At 49.9% G+C, this 21,256-nt stretch overlaps 1 protein-coding gene across 1 annotated transcript in view; it reads right to left on the bottom strand.

The window, feature by feature from the left end:
* The window catches only part of mgat5 (alpha-1,6-mannosylglycoprotein 6-beta-N-acetylglucosaminyltransferase), a 187,187-nt gene that overhangs the window by 42,586 nt on the left and 123,345 nt on the right, over positions 1-21,256 (bottom strand). Inside the window, exon 7 of the mRNA XM_056301107.1 lies at positions 17,223-17,356. Coding sequence (XP_056157082.1) covers positions 17,223-17,356 — 134 coding nt within the window. The remainder of the gene's footprint in view (positions 1-17,222; positions 17,357-21,256) is intronic.

The following is a 21,256-nucleotide window of genomic DNA, read 5'->3' as shown; positions in this document are numbered from 1 at the left end:
TTCTTTTTCTACTCTGGTTAGAGCCTGTTTGTGCTGTCCTCTGAAGGGAGTAGTACACACCGGTGTAGGAAATCTTCAATTTCTTAGCAATTTCTCGCATGGAATAGCCTTCATTTCTAAGAACAAGAATAGACTGTCGAGTTTCAGATGAAAGTTCTCTTTTTCTGGCCATTTTGAGCGTTTAATTGACCCCACAAATGTGATGCTCCAGAAACTCAATCTGCTCAAAGAAGTGCCCATCCAACCAATCCAACTTGTGGGAGCTGCTTCTGGAAGCGTGGGGTGCAATTTCTCCAGATTACCTCAACAAATTAACAGCTAGAATGCCAAAGGTCTGCAATGCTGTAATTGCTGCAAATGGAGGATTCTTTGACGAAAGCAAAGTTTGATGTAAAAAAAATCTTATTTCAAATACAAATCATTATTTCTAACCTTGTCAATGTCTTGACTCTATTTTCTATTCATTTCACAACATATGGTGGTGAATAAGTGTGACTTTTCATGGAAAACACGAAATTGTTTGGGTGATCCCAAACTTTTGAACGGTAGTGTATGTATATATGTATGTATATATGTATGTATGTACACTACCGTTCAAAAGTTTGGGATCACCCAAACAATTTTGTGTTTTCCATGAAAAGTCACACTTATTCACCACCATATGTTGTGAAATGAATAGAAAATAGAGTCAAGACATTGACAAGGTTAGAAATAATGATTTGTATTTGAAATAAGATTTTTTTTACATCAAACTTTGCTTTCGTCAAAGAATCCTCCATTTGCAGCAATTACAGCATTGCAGACCTTTGGCATTCTAGCTGTTAATTTGTTGAGGTAATCTGGAGAAATTGCACCCCACGCTTCCAGAAGCAGCTCCCACAAGTTGGATTGGTTGGATGGGCACTTCTTTGAGCAGATTGAGTTTCTGGAGCATCACATTTGTGGGGTCAATTAAACGCTCAAAATGGCCAGAAAAAGAGAACTTTCATCTGAAACTCGACAGTCTATTCTTGTTCTTAGAAATGAAGGCTATTCCATGCGAGAAATTGCTAAGAAATTGAAGATTTCCTACACCGGTGTGTACTACTCCCTTCAGAGGACAGCACAAACAGGCTCTAACAGGTACTATTTAATGAAGATGCCAGTTGGGGACCTGTGAGGCGTCTGTTTCTCAAACTAGAGACTCTAATGTACTTATCTTCTTGTTCAGTTGTGCAACGCGGCCTCCCACTTCTTTTTCTACTCTGGTTAGAGCCTGTTTGTGCTGTCCTCTGAAGGGAGTAGTACACACCGGTGTAGGAAATCTTCAATTTCTTAGCAATTTCTCGCATGGAATAGCCTTCATTTCTAAGAACAAGAATAGACTGTCGAGTTTCAGATGAAAGTTCTCTTTTTCTGGCCATTTTGAGCGTTTAATTGACCCCACAAATGTGATGCTCCAGAAACTCAATCTGCTCAAAGAAGTGCCCATCCAACCAATCCAACTTGTGGGAGCTGCTTCTGGAAGCGTGGGGTGCAATTTCTCCAGATTACGTCAACAAATTAACAGCTAGAATGCCAAAGGTCTGCAATGCTGTAATTGCTGCAAATGGAGGATTCTTTGACGAAAGCAAAGTTTGATGTAAAAAAAATCTTATTTCAAATACAAATCATTATTTCTAACCTTGTCAATGTCTTGACTCTATTTTCTATTCATTTCACAACATATGGTGGTGAATAAGTGTGACTTTTCATGGAAAACACAAAATTGTTTGGGTGATCCCAAACTTTTGAACGGTAGTGTATATATATGTGTGTGCGTATGTATATATATATATGTGTGTGTATATATGTATGTATATATATATATGTATATATGTATGTATGTATATCTATATCTATATATGTATATATGTGTATATATATATATGTATATATATATATATATACATATATACACATATATACGTATATGGAAGAGAATAGAATAGAAGGGGCAACTCGCTGAGTTTGTGTATACTGAGACTGCAGTCAAGGCTGACATCGGTGGCACGGAGGGGTTAAGCATTGCTGCGGTGTGTTGCTGCAGCCATCGCTAGGTAACTTCCTGTGTTTACATCAGCGGGGGAACAGCAGGCGCCGGTACGGAGGATCCCTGCAAACAATGCACTGAAACCCTGCAGCACGTGCAACCTGAATCCGTAATGCATTTGTCTTACTGGAAAGCATGTGCTTCATGCCAGGCAACATTCCCGTGGCTCTAGTGTGCCGACATGGAAGTCAGCAGGCCTGCTTTACAGCTCGCCTCACAGCGGTGACCTTGACTCTCCAGTGAAACCTGACACAGCATGATCCATAAGTGGAAAATCTTATTTATAAGAAAAAGTGGAGAATATTATACACACACACACACACACACACACACACACACACACACACACTGTTATCTAGAGGGAAAGATGGTGTGCATCAATGGGTGGGCATTGGGCAGCATGAGAGAGGGGGCGGTGTTGAACAGTGTCCATCTGCATTAGAACCGAATCTTATCATGACATCAGAGCCATTTTGCAACGTGTCGGACAGCCGCCAAATAGAGATAATATTGCTCAAAATGGCTCATGTGTGACAGTGAGAGAGGGATTAAAATACCCTGAGAAGAGCTGCAGGTAGATGAAGAGGAGAGAAGAGGAGAGGAGAGGAGAGGAGAGAAGAGAAGAGAAGAGAAGAGGAGAGGAGAGGAGAGGAGAGGAGAGGAGAGAGGAGAAGAGAGGGGAAGAGGAGAGGAGAGGAAAGAGGAGAGGAGAGGAAAGAGGAGAGGGGAAGAGAGGAGAGGAGAGGAGAGGAGAGGAGAGGAGAGGAGAGAGGAGAAGAGAGGAGAGGAGAGAAGAGAAGAGAAGAGAAGAGAAGAGAAGAGAGAGGAGGGGAAGAGAAGAGAGGAGAAGAGAAGAGAAGAGAGGAGAGAGGAGGGGAAGAGAAGAGAGGAGAAGAGAAGAGAAGAGAAGAGAAGAGAAGAGAGGAGAGGAGAGGAGAGGAGAGGAGAGGAGAGGAGAGAAGAGAAGAGAAGAGGAGAGGAGAGGAGAGGAGAGAGGAGGGGAAGAGAAGAGAGGAGAGGAGAAGAAAAGAAAGGAGAAGAGGAGAGGGGAAGAGAAGAGAGGAGAAGAGAAGAGAGGAGAATAGAGAAGAGAAGAGAAGGGAGGGAAGTAAAGGGAAGGGAAGGGAAGGGAAGGGAGGGGAGAGGAGAGGAGAGGAGAGGAGGGAAGGGAAGGGGAGGAAGGGAAGGGGAGGAGAGGAGAGGAGAGGGGAAGGGAAGGGTGGGGAGGAGAGGGGAGGGGAGGGGGGGAGAGAAGAGGAGAGAATAGATGAGGGGAGAAGAGAAGGGGGAGGAGCAGAGAGGAGTGGACAGGAAAGGAGAGAAGAGAAGAGAAGGGGGGAGAAGAGAAGGGGGAGGAGCAGAGAGGAGTGGAGAGGAAAGGAGAGAAGAGAAGAGAAGGGGGGAGGAGTAGAGAGGAGTAGAGAGGAGAGGAGAGGAGAGAAGAGAAGAGGAGTTATATCAGTCATGGTTCAGCAGAAAGACAACATGGCGTGTTGCACCACACTGACACATGGCCCGTCTCAGCTAGACAGCGCCAGGACGTCAGAAAGCCAACTTAAGACTCTTGACCCAAGACACGAGGCCCAGACGAGGTCAACAACTCATGTGACTTAGGTCACATAGTGATGGATGAGAACAAAACCAACAACAACAAACTATCAGAGGGGCTGGTCACAAGCTCTTCCTTCTTTCCAGGTGCCACAGATCGGAGGGGGGGGGGGGGATAAAGTTAAGATCCTCCCAGGCGCTACGTCCCCCTGGTGAAACTCCTCACTGTCAGGTGAAAAGAAGCGGCTGGCGACTCCACATGTATGGGAGGAGGCACGTGGTAGTCTGCAGCCCTCCCCGGATCAGCAGAGGGGGGTGGAGCAGCGGCCGGGACGGCTCGGAAGAGTGGGGTGATTGGCTGGAAACAATTGGGGAGAAAGTGGGGGGGGGTTTGAATAAATAAATAAATAAATAAATAATGAACGGTCCCATTACCAACTTGACTGCTTTATCTACTGGCAAGCCCCGTCCCCAGAGTGCTGCGGGTCTGAACCCCGGGGACATTTCCACGAGGCGAACTGGGACCCGTGTAAACACCTTGGGCTGATGGCGGCTGACGCGTTAGCGACTGGAAGCCGATTTTAAACGCGGATGTAAACGAGGACCGAAGATCACGTTGTGACCTTTATATCGTGAGTGTGAAAGCAGGAACCGTTTCGTTACCGTTTGGTGGTGGGTGGGTGTTGGAAGAGGGCAGCGAATGTGAAAGCGAAGGTGGTGCTAACCGCAGCCGGGCGGCTGTTTTGCCAGGGAGGTGGCTGGAATGTGACCTTTCCTCCCGCCAACACGGAACAGCTTTACTCTGCCTTTTTCACTTATTACATTTGGCTTTAATACGCTGACGAAACAGGAAAAAGGGGGAGTGTGCACTTTGTGTAACGAAGAAAAGCATGTAATGCAATTAAGTGTGGAGCACTAGCAGGCTAATGCTTTCATAGCAGGGCTGCAACACAGCTTTCAATGGCGGCTTTGAGTAAGAATAATGGCAGCATCACCGTTTGTACCTCTCAGGCTTCACACGAATCCTCATATAAGCACAAGGGCTTTCTCTTTTTGGGATGTCATGCTGGGTAATAGGAAGGGTTTCAAAACATTTTAGACATGAACACCTCCGATATTTCACGTCTTCTCAGCATCAAACCGACTGACTGAACTTGAAATCCGTGGGACAGATTTCAATACACCTCTGTTTATCGACGTGCCGGTCAACTACGCCACTTAGCTCTATCTCACAATCATTCTTTCCAACGACAAGTGTCACTGATCTGTTGTCTTTTTTTTGGGAATGTTCCCCCTTTTTCTCCCAACCCACTCTTCCGAGCCGTCCCGGTCGCTGCTCCACCCCCTCTGCCCACCCGGGGAGGGCTGCAGACTACCACGTTGCCTCCTCCCATACATGTGGAGTCGCCAGCCGCTTATTTTCACCTGACAGTGAGGAGTTTCACCTGGGGGGGATCACACTATTCCCCCCCGCCCCGTTTCCCTCCCCCCCGAACAGGAGCCCCGACCAGGACACATACCCTCACCCGGCTTTCCGCCCGCAGACAGGGCCAATTGTGTCTGTAGGGATGCCCGACCAAGCCGGAGGTAATACGGGGATTCGAATCGGTCATCCCCCCTGTTGGTAGGCGACGGAATAGACCACCACGCCACCTGGATGCCCAACATTTCCACACATTCTAACTGTTTCCTGCAGGAGTCTTACTGGGGACCTCACGCTTCTTGCTGTGGGTTTGTGTAAACACATGTGGGAGTGGGTGCTATAACCCATCACGGGGTCCGTGTGAGTTTTAGTGGGATCAGGGGCATGACAGCACAACACCTGCAGGCTCTATCACAGGGCCCATGGTAGCAATATTAGCAGTAGGATTAGGTTCACTAACTGAACAAATAACCCTTCCTGAGGTGCCACGAAGGACAAGGGACACAGAAAAGTACACTGATGGCATACCCGTAAACTCTAATATTCAAGATGTTGTGATCTTGTTGGTGCATGTGTGCTTGGGGGGGGGGGGGGTCGGTTACCAAAACCATGAAGAGGAAGCTGAAGTGGCGTTTTGGTGCTCGGCTAACTGTGCAAACAGGACAGGAGGACTGAGGTTGTTAATTAGTGTGAGGAACTCTCGATGCACGAGCAACAGATGCCTCCTCTCCCAACAGAGCTGCTACTCAGAATGCCACTCAGGTTCCAGCAGCTTCTGTCACCGCTAGCCAACAGCCTGCGAGGAGCCCAGCTACTAGAGAGAGTGTCCGCTCTGTTGCTCTTGACAAACTAACTCGCCACCGAGGGCAAATTTGCTTTGTGGGAACACCTAAAACCCCTGATCCAAGACGCGCAAACTGTGTTAGATGGGGGAGTAAATATTGTCAGAACCCGGTCAAGGCGAACTGTATGAAGTGCGAGTCTGTGTTTGGAGAGTGAGGTCAGTGAGAGGGGCTAGGCTCCGCTTAACCGTCACACAACGGCAGCAGCGTTGTTTTCGATAATGACTGGTGAGCTGCCTAACCGAGCGCACTTGAGGTGGATCTATTCTGGACACCTACGGAGTCCGATTGTGGCTAGAAATATTGAAACAGAAGAAAATGGTCTACAAAATGTTCGTACTGCACCTCTGTATTGGCCTGACTAAATCCACTCTTTTAAACTAGAACTTAAATGCCATTAAGATATCAATGAGACCCTGAACTTAATAAGGTGGCACAACAATTTTCCAAAATGGCTGCAAGTGTTTCCACAAGCCATTAATGAGCTACTATATGCGACTCTCAAAATCGAGGAAGGTGTTTGAGGTTTGGTTTTGGTCACCGTTTTGCTAAAAGACCTAGAAACTTTCAAGAAGAGCCGGATCTATGACTTTAAAACACATTTCATATCTCAAAATGTCGCAATGCAAGGCATACGCGCAAAGACTCCAGTGCCGGAGGCAGCAAAACAACCCCCCCCCCAAAAAAAAAATACTGCACCTCCTCCACGTTTCACTGTAGGGACGCCACCGTTTTCGCTGAACGCTTCCCTTGGCTCTCTGTAAACACTGAGACGATGTGCTGTATAAAAACTAACTTGGTCTTTCTGGCCACAGAACACTCGGGAAATAATAAGAAAGCTCGGCTCGAGTTTACCGGAACAGACCGGAACAAACGAAAATATCTCTTTCAGCAATAGGCTGAAATACTGCCGAGTTTCCAGTAGATGACGTGGATGACACCTGATGTACCTTGTGCCTAAAGGTCATCTTGAATTTCTCTGGCAGATAAGGAGGGATCTAGAACCTCCTTTCAAGAAATCCTTTGCTGTTGTGGTCATGGATCAAGGCCCCCCCCCCCCCCTTTTCTTCCATTGCACTTGGCCAATTACCCCACTTTCGAGCCATCCCGGTCACTGCTCCAACCCCCTCTGCTGATCTGGGGAGGGCTGCAGACTACCACATGCCTCCTCTGATACATGTGGAGTCGCCAGCCGCTTCTTTTCACCTGACAGTGAGGAGTTTCGCCAGGGGGATGTAGCGCGTGGGAGGATCATGCGACCCCCCCCCCCAAACAGGCACCTCTACAGACAGAGGAGCTGCTAGTGTAGCGACCAGGACACATACCCACATCCGGCTTCCCACCCGCAGACACGGCCAATTGTGTCTAGGGACGCCCAACCAAGCCGGAGGTAACACGGGGAATCGAACCGGCGATCCCCGTGTTGGTAGGCAACGGAACAGACTGCCACGCCACCTGGATGCCCCTCAAGTTTTTTTTGTGGCCAAATCATGGGAGTTAGGCTAGAGTCCAAAAGACCTTACAGCATTGTTGAAGTTATTGTGGTAACAGGAACTCCCGAGGTCTCCGGAGACAGACTTGTGGTCGTGAGATTATTCATGCCTACTTATCATCTTGTGACTCAGTGGTTGACAACACTCTTCCCTTTTTATCTTACGTGTTACACACAGGCACAAAACACAGCAGAGAGGGCTCTTTAAACAGTGTCACTACGGGGGTTAATAAAGTTTAGCATGCATCATCTTGAATAGCTCTCTGTACTGCAGGCACTGGCCGCTCACCACAGGTGATTTCCATGCCACAGTACGAGAAAACCCCTGACGGAATTCAGATGATTTTAAATGCCTTAAAAGTGACAATAATAGGGTGTCCAGATGACATGGCGGTCTACTCTGTTGCCTACGAACACGGGGATCCTGGTTCGAATCCCAGTGTTACCTGCGGCTTGGTCGGGCATCCCTACAGACACAATTGGCCGTGTCTGCGACTGGGAAGCCGGATGTGTGTCCTGGTCGCTGCACTAGCGCCTCCTCTGGTCGGTTGGGGTGCCTGTTCAGGGGGGAACTGGGGGGGGGGATAGTGTGATCCTCCCACATGCTACGTCCCCCTGGTGAAACTCCTCACTGTCAGGTGAAAAGAAGCGGCTGGCAACTCCACATGTATGGGAGGAGGCATGTGGTAGTCTGCAGCCCTCCCCGGATCAGCAGAGACCGGGACGGCTCGGAAGAGTGGGGTAATTGGCCGGGTACAATTCAGGTGATAGTAATAATATCAACATCATTTTAGGAATTTTATTTGGTAGGAAATAGAATAACATTGCTAAGAACAGTTTTTCTTCCAATGCAGAGCACACAGAAAAAGCCCATGCATGTTAAAAAAAAATGTTCATGAATTTTATGACAGAAATTGTGAATTGCATGAAAATGTACAGGGTGGCCTTCAGGTTTTAGCCACAGCCGTATGTAACTGGCGATGACGCCATACACTTAGAATTCCTGCTCATTTCATAGTTGACCTTCTTGTTATTTTTTTTTGGTCTTTGCTGTTTTTGTGACATCGACTTAGTCTAAAAGCTTACCAACAAAAATTTAAGAGGCAAAGATGCCTCATCAGTATTAAAGTCTCCAGTGCTTTGAGAAATCCACATCAAACACTGTGGTCTCATCAGTTAACTGGAAGGAGCTGCAAGGAGGAAATAAATAAATAAGTACAACCTATGATCCTTCTGCACAGGATCCTCTGAGAGTTGAGCTGATGGCGCTCGATTAGCTTGGACAGCTTAAAAGGTTTGAGCGGAGGGTAGGAGCGAATCCATCTGATCAACTCTGCAGAATCTTGCAGCGCTGCCAGCATTATCCCCCTCCCCCCAAAATAATGCCCTAGGAACAAGGCTTGGCTGGCGATGGTGCATTAAGTGGCTTTAATCCTCAAGTAGTTATTAATTCTGTGTGGTTATTTCCACATGAATTATTAACCGGGGAGAGTAATGTTAGCTGTCAAGGAACTAGTGCTCACAACGGAGGCATACAGGGTTAGCTGCCCTCTTTGTGTTGTACTGATGTGGGCTGGAGGAAATTGTGTTTCGTTTCATTTCATGTGCACAATTGCATGAAATGAAATGACAAATAGTGTTTCTGATTCTGATACTGCTATTGACCTTCTCCATTACGATCCATGCACAGTCTGAGAAACTCAAAATTGCTACAGGAGAATGCATTGTCCAGTTTTACTGAGTGAAAACAAAACACCTTGTAGATGGCCAAGTTCAGTGCCTTTAAAGTTCCCCTCTGCATCTCTACTGGACCGTCACATTAGTGTGGGCATATTCTGGGCTTTTCTCAGGGATGCAGGGTTATGTACAACATGGACTCGAGTGATGGCTAGGAACCCCATTCAGAAAGTCAGAAAAACCAAGGAACAGGGGCTCTGGGTGGCGTAGCAGTCTAATTCCCTTGCCTACCAACATGGAGATCACCGGTTCAAATCCCCATGACACCTCCGGCTTGGTCGGGACTTCCTACAGACACAATTGGCCGTGTTTGCAGGCGGGAAGCCAGATGTGGGTATGTGTCCTCATTGCTGCACTAGCGCCTCCTCTGGTCGGTCGGGGCACCTGTTCGGGGGCGGGGGAGAACTGGAGGGAATAGTGTGATCCTTCCACGTGCTACGTCCCCCCAGCGAAACTCCTCACAGTCAGGTGAAAAGAAGCGGCTGGCGACTCCACATGTATCGGAGGAGGCACGTGGTAGTCTGCAGCCCTGCCCGGATCAACAGAGAGGGTGGAGCAGAGAGCAGGACGACTCGGAAGAGTGGCGTAACTGGTCAAGTACAATTGGGTAGAAAAGGGGGTGGGGGGGAGGAAACCCGAGGAACACGGAAGAAAAAACTGCTCTTTCCCATGTGAACCAGATCAGGTTACGTCAACGAATATGAATCAAGGCCGGACAGCCAGGCGGTATCAGTCAGGGTCAACCGGGTAGCTGGCAATCCTTCAAAGATACGTAATACTATTATGGCCATGTTTATCCTCCGACCAGTATTAATTACTGTAATTTTTGTTTTAAATCTCTCCCAAGAGAGTCATGTTCTGCATGATTCAGCAACGACCAGGGAAGCCGACAACTGACAGGGAGCACCATGCTTATCTTAAAACGTCGGCCCGAATATCTCATGTCTGCTGTAGTGGTTTACAAATTTAATGCAATGATTTAACTAATAAGTCTTACAACCCAGAGCCATGTAAGACACAACAAAAACCACAAGAGTAAATTCCATCCTGTTCTAAATCACTAGGAATATTCTCCGTAGTCCTGAACTCGTGACCGCAATTGTCAACCCAATAAACACTACCCAAATACTCATGGGAAGGAAGAAGATGTGGGTTGCTCTTATCTAGGGGGAAGGAAGTGTATAGATATTTCCATCATGTACTCACACAGATCGAAGAGGAAAAATGCCCCCGTGTGACCTAAACATGATTCTGACTGCAATACCGTTCCAGCGTCCACGGCTCAGACCGCCCTCCGAGTCTCCTCCTCAGGCGCAGCACCAGGCAGGGGCCGTCGTCCCTGTGGCAACTGGAAGAAGCAAACCAAGCCCTCCCAGCCGATCCAGCGCCAGCTCTCCCAGCCAGACACCCCTGACACACCTCCCTGCACTCCACACGACGACATCAAAAACACTAGTCAACGCCAGGGTGAGGCCGCCGCCAGACCGCCCTCGGTGTTATCAGAACTGCTGGTGGGTTAGCAGTTAGCTTAGCCTGCCCCCCTTCCGTGTTCTGTCTGACCGCCTTTGGTGTTACCTCCGCAGGTGCAGCTATGGGCAAGGCCGCGGTCCCTGGGCCCACAGTGCAGCAGACCGAGCTCTTGCAGCTGATCCAGCGCCAGCTCTCCCAGCCAATAAACGAAGACAAAACGCAGACTTGGACAAAGACACTGCACCGACGGCACTGGGTGGGGCCACCACAAATGTGAATTCGCGCTGCCATCGTCCCAAACCGATACTGGGTGAGGCCACTGCGAATGTGAATTCACGTCGCCGTCGTCCCAAACCGGATGCGGATTTCGAAATCTCTTAACAATGTGTTAAGAGATTTAGATCATCCATTCGGCACATACTGGGCTCTTTTCCAACCTGGAAAAGGGATCTCTTCTCTGATGCTTATCTTGAGGTTTCTCTCATTGTCAATGGCCTCTCACCAATAGCGGCCAAGAGGGACCTGGCCCCATCTGATGTCGCCAGTGTATGACATGATCAATAATTCATGGGAGAAAAGAAGAAGAAGATATATTTTTTCGATAGTTACAAAAAAAAATGGATGCTACATGAGGAGCATGGTGAAGTGTTCAAGGTGCTGCCCTGGCCTCCAAATTCTCCACATCTCAATCCGATTGAGCATCTGTGGGACGTGCTGGACCGACAAGTCCGATCCACGGCGGCGTCATCTCGCACCTTACATGACTTGAAGGATCTGCTGCTGATGTTTTGGTGCCAGATAGCATAGGACACCTTCAGGGGTCTTGTAGAGTCCATGCCTTGGCGGGTCGGCGCTGTTTTGGCGGCACGGAGGACCAACAGCATATTATGCAGGTGGTCATAATGTTTTGGCTCATCTGTGTGTACTTCTGTTAACCCTCCCAAACAAAGAATGCTGCAGGAGCTCTAAAAACTGGTCTGATGCAATCTCTCCTTGGAAACAAAGGAACAAGCAGACAGGAAGGCACTCCATTTTGTGCATGTCCACAATCACGCACACATCTGGCTTCATATGATAAAACTGGGGGCATCCGGGTAGCGTGGCGGTCTATTCCGTTGCCTACCAACACGGGGATCGCCAGTTCGAATCCCCGTGTTACCTCCGGCTTGGTCGGGTGTCCCTACAGACACAATTAGCCATGTCTGCGGGCGGGAATCCGGATGTGGGTATGTGTACTGGTCGCTGCACTGGCACCTCCTCTGGCCTGTTTGGGGGGGAGGGGGGAACTGGGGGGGGGGTTAACGTGATCCTACCATGCGCTACATCCCCCTAGTGAAACTCCTCACTGTCAGGTGAAAAGAAGCGGCTGGTGACTCCACATGTATGGGAGGAGGCATGTGGTAGTCTGCAGCCCTCCCCGGATCGGCAGAGGGGGTGGAGCAGCGATAGCTCAGAAGAGTGGGGTAATTGGCCAGATCCAATTGGGGAACCCCCCCCCGGGAAACCCCCCCCCCCAAAAAAAACAAAAACGGATGTGTCTGTCCAACAGAGTTTTCCTATTTGTCATTTTGCATGGTAAAGCATTTCGGAACAAGAACTGTTAATTTTGTTTAATTTGTTTAATTGCACTCGAATAAGAATTAATTCCATGCAGCTTCCCGTGACCTCAGATACAGGACGAGAGATATAACTATGTTAGGTTTCCTAGTTTAAGGTTTCCCTCAAAATAATTAATTTTTTTGTGGATGTTAGAACCAATTTAGACGCACAACCCGCTTCAAAGTAAATCGTAAACTGGAAAACATTCCCCATTATCCCAACTCTCAGCCGACTGAACAAGATTAATGGGATCAATTTGGCCCTGTCTTGTCTTATTGGCCACAGGCCACGTACCCCCAAGTTCCCTTTACCAATGATTTATGGCCAACTGCCTAATGGTAACAAATTGACCAATCCAAATCCTGGATAAATTACCTTGTAGTACCTGATGTGTCCACTGTTATATCTACATCCCAGCAGGTGAGAAGAGAAACAATTAGAGGGCCTGCGTGCCTATCAAATATCCCACAAACTTTGGGCCCCCCCCCCACTTTTTCTCCCCGATTGTGTCCGGCCAATTACCCCACTCGTCACTGCTTCACCCCCTCTGCTGATCCGAGGAGGCTACCACCTGTCTCCTCCGATACATGTGGAGTTGCCAGCCGCTTCTATTCACCTGACAGTGAGGACTTTCACCAAGGTGACGGACCACGTGAGAGGATCACGCGATTCCCCCCAGTTCCCCCTCCCCCCGAAACAGGTGCCCCGGCCGACCAGAGGAGGCGCTAGTGCAGCGACCAGGGCACATACCCACATCCGGCTTCCCACCCGCAGACGCGACCAATTGTGTCTGTAGGGGCGCCCAACCAAGCCGGAGGTAACATGGGGATTCGAACCAGCGATCTCCGTGTTGGTTGGCAACATAATAAACCGCTACACTACCCGGACGCCCTTGGGCAATATTTTAGGCTGGACCGGTCCAGCAGGCCAGCCCTACAAGCGCGAATGTCACTGACTGACTGAGTGAATCAGTGAGTGAGTGAGTGATTGACTGACTGACTGATCACGTGTAATACGATTGGGCCGCTGGATCAGGTGACCAACAACGTCACTGAAGTTACACGCTTGGTCAGCCGAGTGCTAAGAGGCATGAGGGAGACCTGACAAATCCCTGACAAAAGACTCACTGGCGTGTTCACAAAAGGACTGCGCGGCTTTGGCGGCCGCTAAACCTGCACAAAGCACTCGCAAAGGTGAAATAGCGTCTTTGAACGTATTTAAATGAGGTAATATGCGTACATTTGGCACAAAACTTGACCCCTTTCTATGCAAATGAGCCTCGCTGCAAAACACCAGCGCTAATCGTGAAAGCTATTAGCGCCTTCAGTCGGCGGCAGCTGAAGCGCATTTATAAGGGGTGTCACGCCCAGACTTTCCAGCGATCATGGCAGCAGTGATTGTTGCCAGGCGACGGCATCATCATGCTAGGCGTGCTCGTGAGCGGACATTTCGAAGGAGAACATCGCTTCTTGATTTAACTGAGACCGACATCATTCGCAGATACAGGGTTAAAGGTCAAACGATGCTGGCTATACTTATCAAGCATGACATTGAACCTCCCTACCGTGTTCTTGGCACAGTGCCCCCATTTATAGTTTGCCACTTGGATAATTGCAAAGAGATGCAAAACAAGGGCAAATTGAACTCGGCTGCAAACTTTATGGGCTTGTTGGCGCGGTTACATCATTAGTGCGATAGCACATGGTGATGGGAGGAGAGGGTCAGGAGTGATTTGTGACAGAAGGATACCGGTTAAAGGGAAGGTTTACAAGATGGTAGTGAGACCAGCTATGTTATATGGTTTGGAGACATTGGCACCGCTGAAAAGACAGGAGGTGGAGCTGGAGGTGGCAGAGTTGAAGATGATAAGATTTTCATTGGGAGTGATGAAGAAGGACGGGATTAGGAACGAGTATATTAGATGGACAGCTCAGGTTGGACGGTTTGGAGACAAAGCAAGAGAGACAAGATTGAGATGGTGTGGACATGTGTGGAGGAGAGATGCTGGTTATACTGGGAGAAGGATGCTGAATATGGAGCTGCCAGGGAAGAGGAGAAGAGGAAGGCCAAAGAGGAGGTTTATGGATGTGGTGAGGGAGGACATGCAGGTGGCTGGTGTGACAGAGGAAGATGCAGAGGACAGGAAGAGATGGAAACGGATGATCCGCTGTGGCGCCCCCTAACGGGACAAGCCGAAAGTACTAGTAGTAGTAGTTGTAGTAGTAGTAGTAGTAGTAGTTGTCATTGTTTTTTCGACATGTTTACCTCATGAAGAACCTCTGCCTGTCGAATCCGTGTTGATAGGCAACGGAATAGACCGCTACGCTACCCGGACACACGGAGTGCAAGATAGATGACATCACAATGGGGCATAGAGTTTCTGATAAGAAATTTAGACCATCACAGACCAGAAATTTAGTTTAATTTTTCTGTGACTGACACTATTTCCCTTTTTTTCTGAGGCAGCAAACCCCACCCACCGTACCTTTCCAGTAAGATAAAACAAAAACAAGTGCTGATGCGTACTTCCAAATCCCATATGACCCGCGGTGTTTTGCTTAGGATGGCAGCAATGAGAAGCCGGGGTTATTGCGCTCACCATCTCTGAAGTCTGAAACGTAATGTACTCTCTGGGTTCTAGAGGATATCGACTACTCCTTAGCCTGAGGACAAGGGTTGGAGTAGCACCATGCAGAGAAGAAAAAAAGGAAACTGAGTCTTCTCTTATCTGGCAACAACGGTGCAATGAATTCAACGCGCCCAAGAGCAAAGTATTCCTGTGGTTGTAACACTCAGCCAAAGCGTCGTGCACTTGTTTCGCTAGCGATATCATCTAACCAAACAGCTCTCAACTGGACCTCCTCAGAAGCCTCCCGTGTCTTACGAGACAGACAAACCCCATTTAACAGACAAAGGCCTCATTCAGGTGCAGCGGTATTCCAGATTGTTCTGGGGCCTCACCTCCCTAACGGAGACGGCGGAGGTAACATTTCACTTTCTCTTGACTGCGGGGGGGGGGGGTCAGCTCCCCGGGGGATTGGCTGCCTTTCCTTCTCTGCACCCCCCCGCCCCCCGTCTTCTCCCCCACAGCCACATCCTCCCGCCTCAGCATCCAGTCGTGTTGACTCCACTAACCCGGCGATCGCACACTCTCGAGGCACCGAAATAATATCCCCGCATCCTACATTTGTTTTGTTTTTTTAATTTATTTCTGATTTTTCCTTTTTTCTCCCAATTTAGTGGCCAATCGATCCCTATTTTAGTTCAAACACCCACCCTCGTACTGTATGCGTTCGCCAACTGCATCTCTCCGGCCGGCAGTCTCGAAGGAGACGCCTCGCCACTTTCGTGACAAGGCGACTCCAGGCCGAACCACTGCTTTTTCCGACACACCCAGAGACGCATTCATGTGATGAACCCAAGCCGACTCCACCCCCCTCCCGAAGACAGCGTTGCCAATTATTGCTGCTTCGTCGAGTCCGGCCATAGTTGGATCTGACGAGACCGGGGTGCGAACCCCGGTCCCCAGTGGGCAACTGCATCGACACAAAGCCGATGCTTAGACCACTACGCCACCGCGGACCCTACCGCATCCTACATTTATAATCGCAGTAAATGGAAAGTTGAGCTTCCAGCCTCCTATTTCCCTTTAATCTGCTTGATGGCACTGCCTTCCCAGCACCAGGCTAATTATGCAAAGAGACTTTTATGTCCGCCTTTATACCCATCTTCCAACTGAGATGTTCTGAGGGTGTATTCTACCTTAAGTCCATCACGTAAAACCTAGTTCATCAACCAGTAAAGTTAATGGGGTTGGTGAGGCATGGCTAAATTGATGATGGAAGGAATCATTCCTTCATCCCCACAGGAAGTAACTTCCTTGATGTCAACATTCCATCATATATGCAACGATCAGAGGGTTTTGTTCCACCTACTGCCTCAAATGCTGGTCTATTTAACATCTAGTTTTCTTTGTGACTGACTGTCTAGTAAACCTCCAAAGGAAGGCACCCAGGAGGCATCCTAATCAGATGCCCAAACCACCTCAACTGGTTCCTTTTGATGTGAAGAAGTAGCAGCTCTACTCCAAGCTCCCTCTGGATGTCCGAGCTCCTCACCCTATCTCTAAGGCTGAGCATAGACACCCTACGGGTCTACCGGGCACGTCCAACTGGGAGGAGACCCCGGGGTAGACCCAGAACTCGCTGGAGGGACTACATGTCCAATCTGACCTGGGAGTGCCTTGGGATCCCCCAGGAGGAGCGTTGCTGGGGAGAGGGATGTCTGGAGTGCCCTACTTAGCTTGCTGCCACCGCGACCCGACCCCGGAGAAGCGGCCGATGATGAATGAATGAATGATTGTCTCGTATAAATGTACATTTTTTTGGAGATTTTCCCCCCTCCCCTATTGTATCCAGCCAATTACCCCACTCTTCCGAGCCGTCCCGGTCGCTGCTCCACCACCTCGGCCGATCCGGGGAGGGCTGCAGACTACCACATACCTTCTCCGATACATGTGGAGTCGCCAGCCGCTTCTTTTCACCTGGCAGTGAGGAGTTTCACCAGGGGGGCGTAGCGCATGGGAGGATCACGCTATTCCCCCCCCCAAACAGGCGCCCCGACTGACCAGAGGAGGCGCTAGTGCAGTGACAAGAACACATGCCCACATCCGGCTTCCCACCCGCAGACACGACCAATTGTACCTGTAGAGATGCCCGACCAAGCCAGGTGTAACACGGGGATTCGAACCGGCAATCCCCACTGTGGTAGGTAACGGAACAGACCACCGCGCCACCCGGACGCCCCCATAAATGTACATTTTTTGATGGTTCTTACAACCTGCCTGCAAATTAAATTTTGCTGAAGAGATAAAAGTGAATTGGAAAAAAAAAGCACTATCTAACAAAATAACTGCTACATGACTAATGGGCACAGTCAAGCCAAGTGGTCTTGGATTCTAGTCAGGCTTAATCTAGCTAGTACTGTAGCGTGGGTGGGCAGAGATGGTTGGAGAGGGGCCATGGCCGGCTGCTGACTTACGGAACATGGTGTTGAACTGCTGAGGGTTGAGGTTCCACTTCCCCCAGGGCGTCTTGTGGCCCTTCGACTGGGCGTAGTGGGCGTGGTTAAACTCCGGCTCGGTCCCAAACGAGTCCAGCACCCGCAACATGCACCTACAGCCAACACACACACACAAACACACACACAAAGACAAATACAGAAAGTTTACTATGCTTCACAGAAAGTCAGAATTATTCTCGCATGTTTGAAAAGTTCACTTAAGATGCTCTTTATTTGTCGGTGAGGGGATTCAGAGAAACGTTTCATCGCTCATCTCAGTGACCTCCTCAGTCCCAGGGCCCTGACACACCAGGCCGACGACAGTCGGCCGTCGGGCAATGTCGGGCCATCGATGAGCGCCCGTGACCCTAGTTTTTGCGGTGTGTCCCGCACCGTTGGCACTAGTCGGACCCCTGTTGGCAGCTTTTTGGCCGATTCAGCGTGTTGAATCGGTGGAGCTCGTCAGTGAGAGAGATCACTCTGATTGGCTGTTCAGCTTAGTGAATCAGTGCTAAGCTAGCTAATCAGGGCCGTCGGCTGTAGTCGTTGCAGTGTGTTCAAGTGCTACTTTTTGGCCCAGACAGCAGGCAACACAACAGTCAGCCTTCGTCGCCGCTAGTCGGTTTGGTGTGTCTGGGCCCTTAGGCCCCCCCCCCCAGTTCAGAGATGGTCGTTCCCTCTTTGACTCCCCGCTCAAACCACCGTTCCTCCCATCTCACAACAAACATTGTGCGTTGGGATGAAGCGATTCAACTTTCTGTGGTTTCCTTACCTGTGTTACTGAGCATGCATCAAGACACATGAAATTAATGACGCACAAACAGAGTCGATGTTTGGTCGTTATAACAGCGCGCACACAGATACGAAGCCGCGGCGCAGAAACTAGGGTCACGGACGCTCACAGACGAGCCGCCATTGGCCAACGGTGTGTCAGGGCCCTTAGACAGGTTCTGGGATCCAGTTAGCCCTAGTCAGGGTGAAATAGGGTAGCTATCCTTTACGAAGTGTTATGCCAGCTCTTGGGGACCTTTCTGGGCTTCTGTTTATTTGCATCCTTGCTTGTATGTCTCTTTGGAGATCCTTTTCAGTGCATATTAGTTGGTCACAAAGGCAGCTACGGTATAACCGCTAAACTCTCGAGGTTGTAATTACTTCCATTATGGCTGCCCCAGTGGTGAGGACCTCGCCTTATCTGCACCATCATCACGCTAATAACCACGCTAATAACTACAGAAATAACCACGCTAAGAACCATGCTAATAACTACGGTAATAACCACGCTAAGAACCATGCTAATAACTACGGTAATAACCACGCTAAGAACCATGCTAATAACTACGGTAATAGCCCCGCTAAGAACCATGCTAATAACTACGGTAATAACCACGCTAAGAACCATGCTAATAACTACGGTAATAACCACGCTAAGAACCATGCTAATAACTACGGTAATAACCACGCTGAGAACCATGCTAATAACTACGGTAATAACCACGCTAATAACTACGGTAATAGCCATGGTAATAACCACGCTAATAACTACGGTAATAACCAGGGTAATAAACAGGCATGCACCGAGCTTGCAGAGAAACGGGAAAGGGAGAAAAGCCAAAAGAAGAGGGGGGGGCCCTCCTCTGTGGGGGGTGCGGGACTGTCAATGAACAGCGGAGATGACTCAAAGGTCACAGCACAGGATTAATTACAGGACGGCCAGGGAGAGAAGGGTACATGCTGTGGGACCGGCTCATTAAACACTTTTAACACCGCACTCCGCATTCTACTAATCCCCGCCCTCCACACGACGCACCACCCCTTCCCCTCCGCAAACCCTTACTTCTTTTCTTGTTTTTGTTGGTACAGTGGGACCTAGCGTTTGCCGACTGGGGGGAGTGCGTCACGCACAACTGTTTGATTCCCTCGGACCCGCGGGCCGAAGCAATATCCTGTTTGCAAACGTTTGCCGTTTCCCGGCGTTCTTAATTCGATCTGCGCCGAGGACTTCGCTGTCAAATAAAGGTCACCGTGGGCGGCCCGGTGGCCCGGTGGTTCGCGCTGTCACCTCACAGCAAGAAGGTCCCGGGTTCGAACCCTGGAGTTGTCCAACCATGGGGGTCGTCCCAGGTCGTCCTCTGCGTGGAGTCTACGGTGGGTTTTCTGCGGGTGCTCTGGTTTCCTCCACCATCAAAAAGACATGCATGACGGCAGTTCAAATCCCCGTGTTACCTCCGGCTTGGTCGGGCGTCCCTGCAGACATATACTTGGCCGTGTCTGCAGGTGGGAGGCCGGTTGTGGGTATGTGTCCTGGTCGCTGCACTAGCGCCTCCTCTGGTCGGTTGGGACTGGAGTGAATAGCGTGATCCTCCCACGTGCTACGTCCCCCTGGTGAAACTCCTCACGGTCAGGTGAAAAGAAGCGGCTGGTGACTCCACATGTATGGGAGGAGGCATGTGGTGGTCTGCAGCCCTCCCCAGATTGGGAGAGGGGGGGGGGCAGCAACCGGGACGGCTTGGAAGAGTGGGGTAATTGGCCAAGTACAGTTGGGTGAAAAAAAGGGGGGGGGGTTAAATGCAGAGAAGAATTTCCCCACATGGATTAATAAAGTATATGAAATCAATAATAACATAAAAAAAAGAAAATCAAAAGTTGCATGGTAAAGGTGTTTGAATCCTGAGAGGAAGAGCCCTTTGTCTCCCCCTCCTCCCCCTCCCACAGCTCCCCGCTTGGCTCTCGTGTTTACGGATGGGTAGTCCCTCTCTTCCTCTTCATCATGTCGCCTCGTAAGCGTCTCTTGCTCATACCAGCCTGCTCGGTGGTCGTGGTTCTCGCTCGTCTCGCCTGCGCCCGATTGATGGCGAGCCCGAGCTGAAGCCTCTCACGCCGGGGCAAAGGAATTTGCCTCGGGGCAACTAAAGTTCTGATGTTCCGTTCAAGTAAAGTTCTGCAGCTGCGTTCCAGCTGGTGTCAAGGTAGAGCAGTCGGCGTTCATCATCGGGATAAGGAGGCAGGGGTAAGAGCACGCCTGCACCGTCGCACACACACACACACAGACACACACACACAGACACACACACACACACACACAGAGACACACTGCCTCTCGCTGCCCAGGCAGATGTTCTGCAGATGGCCGTGTGAACCGTGATGGATGAGAGAAGGCCCCAGAACACGTCTGCCACGAGGACACCTTCGAGTGGACACAGGAAAAACAAACAACAACAACAACAACAACAACAACAACAACGAGGACAAAAATCACAACATGTCCACACGCTTTCTCTCGCTCTGGAGGAAGAACAGCCATCATCTGCCCCTTGTAAATAACCCCAGCAGACGGGGGGGGGGGGGCCCGGCTGGAGTCAAAACGGTGCACAACTATGTCCACATGAGGTTTGCTGGCAGGGCTCTGCTGTGTCGGGCGTGACGCTGCAGTCACAATATGGCGTGAGCGGGGCGTCCGGGAGACGTGGCGGTCTATTCCGTTGCCTTGCCAACATGGGGACCGCCGGTTCGAATCCCCGTGTTACCTGCCGCTTGGTCGGGCGTCCCTACAAACACAATCGGCCGTGTCTCCGGGTGGGGAGCCGCATGTGGGTGTGTGTCCTGGTCGCCGCACTAGCGCCTCCTCTGGTCGGTCGGGGCGCCTGTTCGAGGGGGGAGGGGGATCCTCCCACACGCTACGTCCCCCTGGCGAAACTCCTCACTGTCAGGTGAAAGGAAGCGGCTGGCGACTCCACATGTATGGGAGGAGGCACGTGGTAGTCTGCAGCCCTCCCCGGGTCGGCAGAGGGGGTGGAGCAGAGACCGGGGCGGCTCGAAGAGTGGGGTAATTGGCTAAGTACAATTGGGAGAAAAAGGGGTGGGGCGGATCTACACCCCCTGAGTGATGGCCCAAGCACAGTAATGAACATGTAGAGTAAAACCTTTATGGGGTTCCTGTCACCGTGTTATAAGTCGCTATAATCTTTCCACATTGTCAGGACGGAGACTAGGAGTGCTTTGATATGTGGAGGCCT

This window comes from Lampris incognitus, chromosome 21 (genome assembly GCF_029633865.1).
Source record: "Lampris incognitus isolate fLamInc1 chromosome 21, fLamInc1.hap2, whole genome shotgun sequence".
Lineage (NCBI taxonomy): Eukaryota > Metazoa > Chordata > Actinopteri > Lampriformes > Lampridae > Lampris > Lampris incognitus.
Note: the sequence above shows the minus strand (reverse complement) of the source record. Positions and strands in the feature narration are given on the sequence as shown.